Source organism: Miniopterus natalensis, chromosome 8, assembly GCF_054644295.1.
Source record: "Miniopterus natalensis isolate mMinNat1 chromosome 8, mMinNat1.hap1, whole genome shotgun sequence".
Taxonomy (NCBI): domain Eukaryota; kingdom Metazoa; phylum Chordata; class Mammalia; order Chiroptera; family Miniopteridae; genus Miniopterus; species Miniopterus natalensis.
Window position 1 is genome coordinate 50494387 of NC_142088.1, and position 14271 is coordinate 50508657.

At 38.3% G+C, this 14271-nt stretch overlaps 1 protein-coding gene across 7 annotated transcripts in view; it reads right to left on the reverse strand.

Moving 5' to 3' along the window:
• TANC1 (tetratricopeptide repeat, ankyrin repeat and coiled-coil containing 1) overlaps positions 1 to 14271 on the reverse strand; it is a 211830-nt gene that overhangs the window by 129052 nt on the left and 68507 nt on the right. For all 7 annotated transcript variants that reach the window (XM_087819835.1, XM_016215958.2, XM_016215222.2 and 4 more), the window contains one exon: positions 13217 to 13296. In XM_087819835.1, coding sequence (XP_087675961.1) covers positions 13217 to 13277 — 61 coding nt within the window. In that variant the 5' untranslated portion in view covers positions 13278 to 13296. The remainder of the gene's footprint in view (positions 1 to 13216; positions 13297 to 14271) is intronic.

The following is a 14271-nucleotide window of genomic DNA, read 5'->3' on the forward strand; positions in this document are numbered from 1 at the left end:
AGCTAAGAGGCCACCGCTTACTAAAGCCTGAAAAGGAGGGTCAAGGGGTGGAAAAGCAAAGAAGCCAAAATGGTATAGAAATTACCATAAGTTATAATAACAGCAAACATTTATAAAATGTTTATTATAATCCAGGCACTGTTCTAAGTACTTTAACTCACTGAATCCTCAGGACGACCGCAATCCTAGGAAGTATAAACTGTTAGTATCCCCATTTTACAGGTGCAAAAATGGAAACAGTGAGTTAAGCAACTTGACCTAGGAATTGAACCTAAGCAACCCGGTTGCTATACTGCCTGGTACACAGGCTTTGGAGACAGACAAACTGGATTCAAATCCTGCCTCTGCCACTTGGTAATGATGTAGTCTTAAGCTAGTTCTTTACCCCCTACTAATATGCTACTGATGGTGTGAGGTAACTGTTTATAAGTATTTAACACAATCTCATACACAGTAAACACTCCAAGAACAACTTTTACCGGTACGGCCATATTTTCTCCCAGGGGGTTCACTTCCTGGTGAATCCAACTTTTAACTATCAAAAACTCATGACAGAAATTTAAATGTTTGTATATTTTATTTCCTTGATTAATGGGCATTTCCCAACACCATGCATACCATGTGGTAAAAGCAAAACAAATAAAACAAATTCCCCACATCGTCAACATCATCATGCCTAAAGTTCAAGAAAAAAAGCACACCTTCATTTCATCTGACCCTGTATGATTACTAACTGACACAGACAGAGATTATCACCTTCATTTTATAGGCCAGCAGCAAACTGGCTCAGAAAAAGGAAACAACTTGTTCAAAGAGAACTAGCAGGTATATTCAAACTGAACTCTTACTAAGCTTTCTGAAGGCAAACCAGCAGAGTGCTTATTCATGTTTAAGATGCTGTTCCCATAAACCAGAAGGGATTTGAGGTTACTATTTGGGAGGTCCAATAACCATGGTAACAATTTCATGGATGGAGGGAGAAAAACTCCAGATTTTCGAATCTTCAGAATCTTAGAGCTAAGGATGCCAAGCTCTAAGAGGTGTAATCAGATTAGCAGCACAGAACCTCTCACACAAAGCAGGGACAGAAAGCTGAGCCCTGAAGTAATGATCGGTAACCTCTCATTCCGCTCTCAACATTGAACTTACAGAATTAAAACAAAATCCTTCACTTAATCCTATCAAAACGAAGGATAACTTCGATGAATCTTTTTAGGTTTTATGGCTCCAAGTTAAACATGACAAGCTTGACTTGCTTGGAACTCTAGCTAGTAAATGATCAATGGTTAACCTTACCAAAATATTAGAACAGCTACCAAACCCGACAGAAAAACAGGCTAAATGGACAGGCGGGACAGAGAAAGAAATTCAAATCTTTATTTTTGACAAATACTTATACATCAAACACTACCTGCCAAGCATGGAATTAAGCACTTGATAAATATTAACTCATTTGATCCTCATAAGTGACCCATGAGTAATTTGCTCAAGTTGACACAGCTGGTAAGCTGTGGAGCCCAGCTACAGATCCAGGCAGCATGGTTTCAAATGACCAACAAACATATAAAAATGCGTCTGAATTCATTCTATAGAACTGCATAATTAAAACAATAAGATGCAGTTTTCCCCTATTATACTGGCAACGATGAAACAGTTTGATTATAACCATGGTAAACATGAGAATCAACAAGCATTCTCATATACAGAAGGTGGAACTGTAAATTTAATGCTACCTTTTTGAAGGGCAATTTGACAAAATCTAGGAAATTATAAATGAACAAACTTGTTAACCAACAGTGTTTTTCCTTCAACTATTCTCATGAGAGCAAAGGCAGTGACACACAGTATTGATTGCTATAATGATGATAAAAAAGATAAAATCATCAACAGGGGAATAATAAAATAAGTTACAAAAGATATGACCAATATAATATGGAGCAACTGCTTAAAAACCTACATATTAGTATGTGCTAACATGAAAAAAGTCTAAAACTACATTCAATCAGCACAGTAATTTATAAAATAAAACACATTGTAAGGTCTGTGTGGGTTTTCTTAAGGACCTATACATGTATGTATATGAGTGCATGTGTACATATAAAGGGTGGGGTAAAAGTATCCACTTTTGAATACAATAAATAGTAATATAAGAATAAACTATTTCATGTACTCAAAACTGTAAACCTACTTTTGCCCCACCCTGAAAGATCAAATAAGGAATCATTAACATTAATTGCCTTTGAGGAATGAAAAGGGAGCAGAGAAGAAATGAGGATGGTGTCTTTCCCCTTAATACCATTGTATAGCTCTTTTTAATTTAACTATTACACACATGGTGTTTCAGTGGCTCTACAGAAAAAAAAAAAAAAATTGGGACAGCTTTATAATAGTCTCAAGGACAACAAACAAAAATGGACTTTAAGATACAGAAAAAGAAATAGAGATATTACTCAAAGTGACTAAGTCTAGATTAAGACCTTGTAAGAATTTCAGAAATACTTCTTCTAGTGAAGGAAAAAGCACTTCTAGTGCAAAAAACCCCAAAAACATCAAAATAAATACCCCTGGAGAGAGAAATTATAAAGGAAATCTGTCTTCTAGTTCAAGGGTATGTTTTCCTTTATACTTACACAGTGTTAGAGATAAAAATAAGGAAGCAGCCAGAGACATAGTAGAAACTGAATTAGTCTGGAATCAAAAACTACACTTTGATCCCATCTTTACTTTAGTTATACGACCTTAGGCAGGGGCTCAATGCCTCTTTTCCAAATATTCCTCAAAAAATGAAGATACTGAACTCAACTTCTAAGATCCTTGTAAATCTAAAACCTTTTATTACTTTATCTTAGTTTGAAATGACCCCTACCCATAATAATATAAGAATATAAGCCACAGATAAATTTTACACTTAAAAATACAGTAATTAAGGCCCTGGCCAGTATCAGTGGTTGAGCGTTGACCATGAACCAAGAGATCACTGGTTAGATTTCAGATCAGGGCACATCGATTAGAGCCAGGTTTCTGGCTCCATCCCCAGTAGGGGGCATGCAGGATGCCCCCATAAAGTCAATAGAGACATTTAAAAAAAATTTTTTTTTTAAGATTCTCTCTTAAGAAAACAACAGTAATTAGATATTTAACTGTCTGGAACAACCCCTGCCTGCAGTCAGGAACTCACTAGGAGTCAGGCTTCCAGCACATCCAGGTAGCAGGAAGCACTTAGACGTCCTGATTGTGCAGAGGGGAAGGATGGTGTCAAGTACTGGAAAACCAGAAGATTTGTGTGAGTTGGTTTTATGCTTTTATTCTGGTTTCTCTATAAAATAAATGTCGAAATATAAGCAGGCAGACTAAAAGATCTCAACCCTCAGCACAAACACAAAATTTCAACAATGCAAGACACACTTCTACCTACTTAACACAGTTTCACTATGAACAACTTCGACGAAAATTCCCCTATGTGTGACTTTCTAAAGAAACCCCACTACCACATACCACGGACAACACTAGGGAAAGGGAAGAACCAGACTGGAGAGCTTCATACATTCCCAACAACAAAAACATGTACAGGACGTAAGATAATCATTGGAGAGAGAACATAAATGGGCACTTCATATTTAAAGAAAAGACATCTATCAATCTCAAAGAAATGTGAATTAAAAACAAATATATAGGTTTTAACCTATAAAATTGGCAAATATTACAATCCACAAGTACCCAACACTAGCAGGAGTCATACAACAGGCACACTCACACACTGCTTACACAGGTGGCCACCAATACAATCCTAGGAAACAATCTTGCAGGAGGAATGACGAGCTTCTGAAAAGTTCATTTCCTTTCACTATTAATTCCTTGCCTAGAAACAGTCTACTAAAATAATCAGAGATTTGTGCAAAGATACTTATTTTCCAGAGTTTTGGTTTTTCTTAATGAATGAGAAAAACATGGAAACCATTAAAATGCACCCAAACAAAATCATGGTATATTGGAACAATAAAGTATTAGGTAGTTTTCAAAGATTAATGACATTAAAAAGAATAAAGCAAAAGATAAAAGAGTATCTTGGGGCTTTGGGTGTTTTATTTTTATGTTTTTTTTACTCCTATCAGTATTTTCCAAATTTTCTCCAATAAGCACATACCATATTGGGCATTGATTCAAAGATTCATATTATTCTCACTTTAGCTTTTCCCAAACCAAAATGTATGTAATAGTTGACAGCACATGAAAATTGTTATCAGCCAGGCAGCAGTTACAATGGGGTGGTCACTGACGTTGCAAAGCTGGGTTATGACATCTGGTGGAGTAACCAGACAACTGTAACCCCTTTCAGGTTTCAGTCAACAAACCACTTAAGGTCCATTGTGGAAAGAATAAGAACACTGAGTTTTATCTGAAAGCCTTCCATTAAAGCCTCCTTTTGAAATCATGAAAGCATGGCATCAAACTCGCAGAATGGAAGTCTACAGCTTGGAATAGAGTCCAAGAGAAAATAGTAAAGACCTCAAAAAAACACTGTAGCATCAGTGCTCTTTAGCGGCATTGATGATGCAGTGCAGGGGAAAATGGATACTGACAACTAGGATAACAAAAAATGATTTAGAAGAATCAGGCTCTGACTATAAATTTAAAATATCTCAAACAACTTATTTCATTTACATTTTCCTTCTATTTTATGAAAAAATTGAGATATGTAAGAATAACTAAAAAAGGAAATCTTCAATAGTAGAAAAAACATTTTAAGTAATAAAGTATTATGTCAGTTTAATTGACAGCAGTTATTTCTTCCTTAGTAGTACATAAAATAATGGTGTATTTTATAATCAATGAAATAAGGTATTACATTTATAACCAGAATAATAAAGATAAGTGCTATGGGCCAAATTGTGTCCCCCCACCAAATTCCTATGTTGAAGCCATATCCCTCAATGTGATGGCATTAAGAGGTGGGGACTTTAGGAGAGAATTAGGTTTAAATAGGGTCACGAAGGTGAGATTAGTGTCCTTATAAAAAGAAACACCAGAGAGTTTGCTCTCTCTCTTGCCATGTAAGGACACAAGGAGAAGGAAGCTTTCTGCAAGCCCGAAAAAACCTTCATCAGAACTCAAAGGGGACATCTGTAATACTTTCAACAATAAAGATAAACAAAATAAATAAAAGAATCCAACCACGCTGATGCCCCGATTTCAAATGTCCAGGCTCCACACTGAGAAAATCATCCTGTTGTTTAAGGCGCTCAGTCTATGGCACTTTTTATGGCAGCATGAACCAAAACAAGAAACTATCATCAAGTATCAAAATATTTTCAATATCTGGTACCTGAAAAGAAGTTTTCTACATAACTCTAAAGTTACTTAGAAAATCTGCTTAGGGTTGGGATGGGAACAAACCAACCCTTACAAAAACACAAAGAATTAACATATAAACTTTAAAATTTTGAGAACTGAAATGAAAGTGCAATCCTCAGCATGTCAACAGTGTTTAGAGGTGGCTCTTTTCCATCCTCAACCTGGAGTTCGCATCCAGGCTCTCTGCCTCTGCTGCCAGCCAGTCCATGGTCTATAAAAACTCCAGACAGGTGCCCAAACCATTGCAGCCACCTACAGGCAAAAGCTGCCTGGCTGGCAAAGGCTGCTAAGAAAGATGCCCTCTGCAGTATCCGGGAATGACTCAGCACAGGAACCCAGATGGCCATCCTCCAAGCTCCATCACCGGAGCCTGAAACCCCCTATTCTTCTTACAATGCTCTCGTCCACTCTGCCTCCCTCTGTCGGAGCCCCAGGTGAGCGGCTGCGCATAAAACTTTGTGCGGTGGCCCTTTAAGAGGATGCCTGCATTTCCAGCCGTCTCTCCCTGATCAACAGAAACCCTGCTGCTTTTCACAGCCAGATGTTATGTGGGTACCTTTCTCAGTTCTGGTGCTCTGAACTGGGGAGCCCCGCCAGGGGTTTAGGCCCCAGAACCCTCAGTGGGAACCCCCACAGCTGAGATCTCCCTCTGGACCTCCAGCTGCTGCCTGTGGGGGCCAGTCAGCCCCTCCTGTGCCTGCACCTCTGCACTTCCTACCAGTCTGTGTGGTCTCTACTTTTCATCATTGGTTATGAGGGTGCCCCCCAGCTAGTCTTCCGTTGATTATTCAGGATGGTTTTTCTCTATTTTAGTTGTAATTCCAGTTTGGTCCTGGGAGAGTGTCAGTGTAACTTCCACTCAATCCGCCAACATTTTGGAATCTCCCAGATCCCACTTTCTAACTCCATGATTTCGGATGTGAAGATGGGTCTCTCAATTTGATGCTTTACACCAGGGTTAGGGCTGCCCAACTTGTTACCCCTGATGGCCATCCTGCTGGACAAGGGCAAGGTCAAGGCCCTTACCGATGACCCTTAAGAGGAGTAGTAAATTGAAATCCTCCTCCTGGGAGAAAAGTCAATCTAGGTATAAATCTCTGGTAGACCACCTCCCCTCTCAAGGACGATATTTGCCAGTGGATTCTATGAAATCAATTTTCTTACATTTCTGTAGAATAGAAATAAAACTTTGGAATTCCCCTTCAAGAAAATAAAAATAGGTCACATGAAAATTCAAACAGGAAGTTTTTTATGGGAATTAAGAAGCTACACAAGACAGAGCTTTTGAAAACTAGGTCTATACAAAATAGGATGAGAGAGAGAGAGAGAGAGAGAGAGAGAGAGAGAGAGAGAGAGAGAGAGAGTGTGTGTGTGTGTGTGTGTGTGTGTTTTACAGAAAAGCATCTTTAATGAAAAAAACTAATTTGTAAAATGAAATGAGATTTGACTAAAAGATGAACTCTGAATTCCTTATGTATATTTTTTCCCTGTTAAGTTTCCTATGGCATTTACACATAAACATACACAACGATATCCAAGTAAGTAAGGGCTGTTTGAGAGTTTTGCCACATCCTTTATGATGATTTGGATAGGCTGTGACTTGCCTGAGGTCTTACTGGCCATAAAAAGCGGAAGATCCAGGGCAAGCCTTGATTTCACCTTCTCGGTCCAGAGCTTTCTCTAATTATGTCCCTCACAGGAAACAGGCAGCTCAGGAAGGACCAGTTTGTTCCATTCTGTGTAGGTGTCTGACACAGGATAAATGCTACGCATTTATTCCCTCCTTTCTCTCTTTCATCCTTTAGACTTCCCTCAAACCTGTGGAGAAGCTACAAAGAGGAGGAGGGACAGGGGCTTCCACATATAAAGACCTTCATTAACTAAAAATGTGCTGAAATGAAACATCTCAGAAACTTTATAAACTGTACTTAGAAATCTATTTTTTTGTTAATCTTCACCCAAAGATTTTTTTTTCCATTGATTTTTCAGAGAGAATGGAATGGAGAGGGAGAGACAGGGAGGGAAACATCGATGTGAGAGGGAAACATCGATGTGAGAGGGAAACATCGATTGGCTGCCTCCCACATGGGTTCTGACCAACCGGGGCTGGGAATCGAGCCTGCAACCGAGGGACGTGCCCTTGACTGGGAATTGAACCCGAGACCCTTCAGTCTGCGGGCTGATGCTCTAACCACTGAGTCAGACCGGCTAGGGCAGAAATCTATTCTTAAAGCTGCTCTCTGACTCCTGAAATCTCTTGAGCGAGGAAAAAATCCCTTTCAGTTTAACTTCATAAAGAAAAAGTGTAAAACACAAGTACTTAATATAGGTTAAAAGGTAAATTAAGTGGTTTTCAAAGTATAAGCCTCCCTACAACAAACAATTCAGAGATTTCCCACTTCTGTTAGGAGGGAAAGGGTACTGGGAGCAGAAGAGCCTTTAGTATGCCAAGTTGATGGCAGAATCAGTATGTGGAGGTGGGAAGTCATGGAAAGAAGCTTCTAGAACATCACTCTTTTGCCTGAGATAACTGCTGCTTTCTCTTCAACAGGGAAGGAACAAGAAGTTTTAGAAGGGTTTTGTTTGTTCTTTAAGAAACCAAGTGGTTTTCTCAAGAAAGCCAAACTGTACTGAATATCTAGCAGACGCCAGATGTCAACGGAGACAATGTTACAAACATGTTCTCTTACTTAACCCAACAGCAGCCTGGAAGGTAGTTTGGCTAAATTAAGAAATTTGACTAGATTCAAATAAACTAGGAGGTTATCAAACTGGGATATGAATCTGTACCTTCTAATGCTAAAAGCTGTGCTTTTATTTTTAAGACTTTGTGACATAGATGAGGGACAACAAAGAGAAAAGCTGATAAAGGGACCAGCATTCCTGCTCCAACTAAAATCCAGCCAGGTTCCATTCTATGTTTAAAGCATATCCTAATATTTTACAGAATTTGTTTAAATGCCCCGGCAAAAAGCAATACGTTAGCTTTACATTGAATTACTTGTGCTCGTTCTGTTGCTTGGGAAACATTTTGGGGGTCAGTTAACAATAAGATACCAAATACCCAGAGCTCAGCAAGACAGCCCCTGCACTGAATTCCTAAATAATAGTCCACAACCACAGAAAATGGGCACTGCATCACAGAATAATCAAAAGCAGCTTCATATTTTCCAGATAAAACAAAGCGTCGCTTGTGTTGAGGCATTTTTAGAAGGTACCACTGAAAACCAGACTGCAGCCTGGAATGGCTTAAAATACCACATTTAACAATCACATCAATGGCTTTTAAACTTTAGAGGCAAATAGCTTCCTTTTACTACAAATTCAAAGCGAAGGATTAGATGCAAAGCTAACAGATTAATTCAGTACACACTCAAGCTTAGAAACTATCCAATGCCTTAATTAACACCATTACAAGTGTATTTAGCCAACCAGCTGTGTTTTAACAACAAAAAGGTGAAGGTCAATTTAAAAATAAATAAATAAATTGCTTCAAACTAAGCCCCCCTGCTGAAAAGAAAACACAGATAATTAAATTGAAAGGAAAAGACTAATAAACAATTATTTTGGTATATTAAGCAACCTTTCCTTAATCAGTCTATGTTTTAATTGAGGCAGGACCACAATTAAAATTTCACTAAACTTTGCTCTTCTGCCTCAACTTGAAGCTACTTCCACACCAATATTGAGTAACTAGGAGAGTTGGCTAGGGCAAAGGACTGTGGATTCTAGCCTGGCAGAGGGCAGGAGAAAGGCTGCACAGAGCAGGGGAGGGACCAACCCTCTCTAGGAGGGAAAGAGGCCTTGACTGTCTACTGCTTCCAAAATGATGCCACCATCTCCAGGGTTAAAACAAAAACAAAAACACTATCAACCGTGAGCTTAGATTATAGCATAGATGTTAGATAAAATTACATTTCATTTCTTGGACACTAGTTAAGCCATTTATTTACTCGCTACATGGAAGCAGTAGCTACTAGAATGAACTGTACTAGGTCTGTGCTTCAGTAGTTTTTGATGTATAGGGGACCTGCCCAATGTCTGTAACTGAAGAATCCTCTGCAATGCACATCTTGGTGGGAGCCCACCTTGCCCTATAGAAGCTAAGAAGTCAAAATACACACTTGTCCAGCCTCTCTTGCAGCTAGAACCCAGGCATGGGAACCAGGCTCAGCCATTCAGATGTGCTTGTCCCACACGTTCAATTATTCCTTGGCTATTCTTAAACATTCTTTTTCAGCCAATTTTTAAATCAAATGGCTATGCTAAGAAAAATGACAGGATTTTGGGAGCAGTGAAAATCTTCTGTGCGATGCTATGATAGCAGGTAGATACCATTATACATTTGTCCAAACCAACAAAATGCACCACACCAAGAGTGAACCATAATGTAAACTATGGACTGGGGCAATAATAATGTATCAGTGTAGGTTCATCAGCTGCAACAAATGTGCTACTCTGATGGGGGAATACTGCTAATGGTGTAGGTTTGCATAAGTGGAATCAGGGAGTATACAGAGAAACTCTGCAACTCCCTTCTAAACATTGCTGTGCACCTACAACTGCTCTAAGAAAATAAAGCCTTCAAGAAAATAGTTTGGATATCATTAGGGATTAAATGGAATGTATAGACAATTTTGTAATATCTAGTGGTTTAAAAAAAACAGAACAACCTGCCCATTCAGGGATATGGTATTTCCATTTATTCAGGTCTTTAAGTCCTTCAGTCATGTTTTAGTATTTTCTTCTTCAATATAAGGCTTGTACATTTCTTCTTAAGTTGATATTTAAATTTTTGTTTCTATTATAAAATGGGACTATTTTTCCTATTCATTTTCTAAACAGTGCTTTTGTACAGAAAAGATTAATTTCCTACGTTACTCTTATATTCACTCTAAACTCATAATAGGTCCAGATTTGATATCAGAATACACCCACCCAATCTTAGAGTACAGTAATTACTTCATTTTAATATTTAAATAAGTTTAATAATAGTAACATGAAAGTTTTCTGATAGTAAAGGTCACTAGAACTAAAGAGACAAGTGGTAGGTTATAGGCCTCTCAGGAGAGCTTCAAAATAAAGGTAACACCTTATTTCCTTGTTTTAGATCAAGGTCCTAACATAAGAGCACAGAGTGAAAAAAAAAAAAGATGCCCTCGTCTGGTGCTCCCCACTTTATGGTTTAATATTGATTTTTGTTCCCTTAGGCCTAACTCAAGGTCAAGAGAAAGGCAGTGCTCATTTGCCCTGATGGAATGGTGGAGACAAGGTAAATTTACTTTCCCAAAACACGTATTGAAGTTTTTAATATTGCATTCTCCGATGTGATTCTATAGCCTCCAGAAAACACTTTTTGCTCAGCTATAAGCACTTCCTAGGTAAAAGAAACAATCATAAAAAAGACTTTTGCTATTTTTAGAGCTCACACATTTAAACTATTGAAGTTTAATATCTCACTGTACATATTTCAAAAATCTTTATATAAGTATAACTTGGATTTCATTCCCTGGTAACATTTTATCAATAGTTTAAAGTAGATACATGTGATATCTTCTTTTGGGGATAGGCATTGAGGATATAACAACTTTTCAATACTTCTGAATAATATTTTCATTTGAAGAATACTAAATTTAACTCGGTGATCATTTTCCAAAGTCTTAAAATAGGTTCAACATAAAAGTCTAGTTCAAGGTTGTCTGTAAGAACAATCTACAAAGGATAGGAAAAGTGTAACTCAGTATTTTAGACATAAATATTTCCTAAATTTCTATGATTGTAAGTTCAAGTACATAAAAATTTTCCTTTGTGTTTGCAACAAAGATTGGTTTTAATTGGAAACAGTAGAGCAAAATTTTTCCATATTGCAGAAGATATTATTACCCAAGTTTCAGAGCCGTCTCAGTCGATTAGCCGGCTTCAATTTACAGAGGAACTTAGCTCTGATTTACTTATATAATGAGAGTTGGCACAGAGTTGAGCATATGAATGGTCAAATTCCAAGTATTTTTCCCCCAATCATCTGTGACATAACTTTACGATTTAAAATTCCATCCGCTTTGTTCCCCAACTAATATAACCAGGTTCTAGTTAAGAGGAAAAAGGCACATACCATACAGATGTTTTATGAGAAATGTTCCCATTGCTTTTTCAAGTTGGTTTGCATTAGTGAAAAGCCATAGTGTGGGACTTATTATGAAGAAATGATTCAGAAAAAATAAAAGTAAAAATAAAAAAAAACAAAAAAGCAAACAACAGTAGTTGCTCTTAAAGACCCAAAGGGGGATTAAACCCAAAATCACATGCTCTACAACTAAAAAAGTTTCAAATGTAAACTGTTCACTGTCTGGCCCATCTGAAAGGCAGGTTGCTGACTATCATTCATGTACTGTCATTTCACATGAGTTGGGGCTGTTGTGAAAGATTCCATTACTAAGGGGGGAGTTTGGGCTTGGAGACCCTGGATGCTGGTTGGCAGCTCTAGCCAGAGAGCTCAGGCTCTAACTTTATGCTGAAAATTACAAAGGTTACTAAAGAAGCAAACAAAGCTCCTAGGATGAGTTTCAGATGAGCCAAAACAAAACAATTGTTTTTAACTGCTTTCAGAGAAATAGAGAAAAGGATGTTTTGGCCGTGACCCAACAGGGGGTGAATGTCCCTCAGGATAGAAATTATCTAAACTGAAATTTCTCCATAGTGACAATTCTAACAATTATTCAGAGGTAGGGGTTGATTTTCTAAGGTTAAGAGCTAGCTAGCTATGGTCTCCTGTTTCTCTCATTAAAAACTGGTTTCTTTTTTGAACCTGCTTATTCAGGCATTAAGGAGAAGCTTCTAATGGGATCTGAACAGCAACTTTACAACAAAGACTACTTTCAAGGTAAGTTTGCCATTTTGCAAGTTTGGTTTAAGGGATAACTAACAGAAAATTTGTCTAGGTTCCATTATCAAAAAAGTTTTTAAATCCATTTTGTCTGTAAATGTAAAAACAACAGATATGGACAATATTATCACAAGGTATTACAAAATACCCGTAATTACAGAGTTAACTATAATTCTGTGATGTTTTGGTAACAATCGAATTTATATTTTAAGAGAAATTAGAACTGAAATGTCACTCACTGTATAATAACTTGCAAAACCAGCCATTCTCCAACTCTGGATTAACATGAATTTAGAGTGAAACGGCACATTTCAGGAAAATTAATCCATGCTAGCAGAATTTTATTGTGCAATACAAGTAGACAATATGTAGTTTTTCTAGCAAGAGAAAGAGGGTGTAACACTGAGTGGTCACCAAACTGACCTTAGAAAAGAGTTCATCACATGGCCTGGAATGAAGTCACAATGACCACAAATGTACCAGACTCTACACATAGAAATGAAATCCAAGCCAAATTAAGTAGATGTCACCATAATGAAAACTAGCATTGAGCGGGCTACACCTGTTAAGGGGATAATATGATACTCAAAAGATGAGGACCAGTCAGCCAGCAGTTGGTCAAACATATAAAATGTAATCCCATGTGGGAAAAGGGAAACACTTCCTAGAAACCAAATTCCTGGACACACCTGCTATCCCACAATGTCTCTAACACGAACTCTGGGTCTGAATGACCTTTTAAATTATGAACAAGTCTTCTAGGGAAGGATTCTGTTCATAACTGAAATTCAGTTTTCAGAGTCACTTCTCATAAAAAAGCTAGAAATGTACTTCGTTTCTCACAGCTCCACTATGCTGTCCGTTCTCACACACATCACTTCTCTGACCCGTTCCCAAGGCAGCGACATCTGCCCAGCCTGGACTGGGGTCCGGCTGCCGTGCCCACCACGCTTGCCCACCAGCTCATTCCTGTATACATACCTGGCTCCTTCTTGCCTCCCTTGCCTCCCTCTCGGCTCTTCTTCAGCACAGCCTTTAACATCTTCACCACTCCTTTGCTTCTAAGGAGAAAGGGGAATTAATGGTAGTAAGTTAGAATATAACCTGCCTATTGACACAAGCGGTAACTTGAGTTCAAACAAACCGATCCTTTAGGAGAATATAAAGGTACCTTAAGTTTTACACATTAATTTTCTACGAATAAAAGATGGGGAACTAAATGCTAAAGACAAGGAGTATTTTATAACTTTTAATGAAGTGATCAGAAGTTCACTGTCTTACTATAAAAGTTTTTAAAAACCCACAACAGTGCATTCTCAGCATTCCACATCTAATTAAGGCTATGAGGGTAGATCTGGGCACATTACTGTACGGTGCGTCTGGCATAGGAATCTGGGTCCTCCCCACACCAGTTCATCAAAAGAACACATTAAAACAGAATCAAAAAGACAATGGTTAAGAAGGAAGCTATGTGGTCAAAGGCATGTTTTACAGGTGCTACTGATTATATAACCACAAGGAAAACATTTTTGGAAGGCTATCAGAAGGAAACATACCTTATAAGCATTTGCAAAATAAATACAGTGGGAACACATTTTAAAACTGGTGTCAGGGGATGCGATCAAACAGCACACACCAGCATGGGTTTTTACTGCAAACAGTTATGACTCTTTTGGGGGGTGGGGAGGAGAGCAGAACAGGCCACTGGCATTAGGGCTGAATCCTTTCAATAAACCAGCTGTAGTTTTAAACAGGGTTGTACTGAGCATGTAAAAACAGCACAATAGCCCAGGCCTAAGATGAAACGTGAAACCAACCCGACAGCAAGAGACAGACAAAAGGACCATTATTTCATCATTTTGGCAGGCTCCTTCAGCTCTCTCTTCCCTCCGTGAACCGAGAGGAGATGGCTGGACAGCTCGAAACAGTAACAGACCTGAGTGGGTTGTGTTACCCGTCACACCATCACCAATGCGCTAAGGAAAGGGAGGGAGCAGGCAAGCAGGTTGCTCCTGAGAGAAAAAGAATGAAGAGGA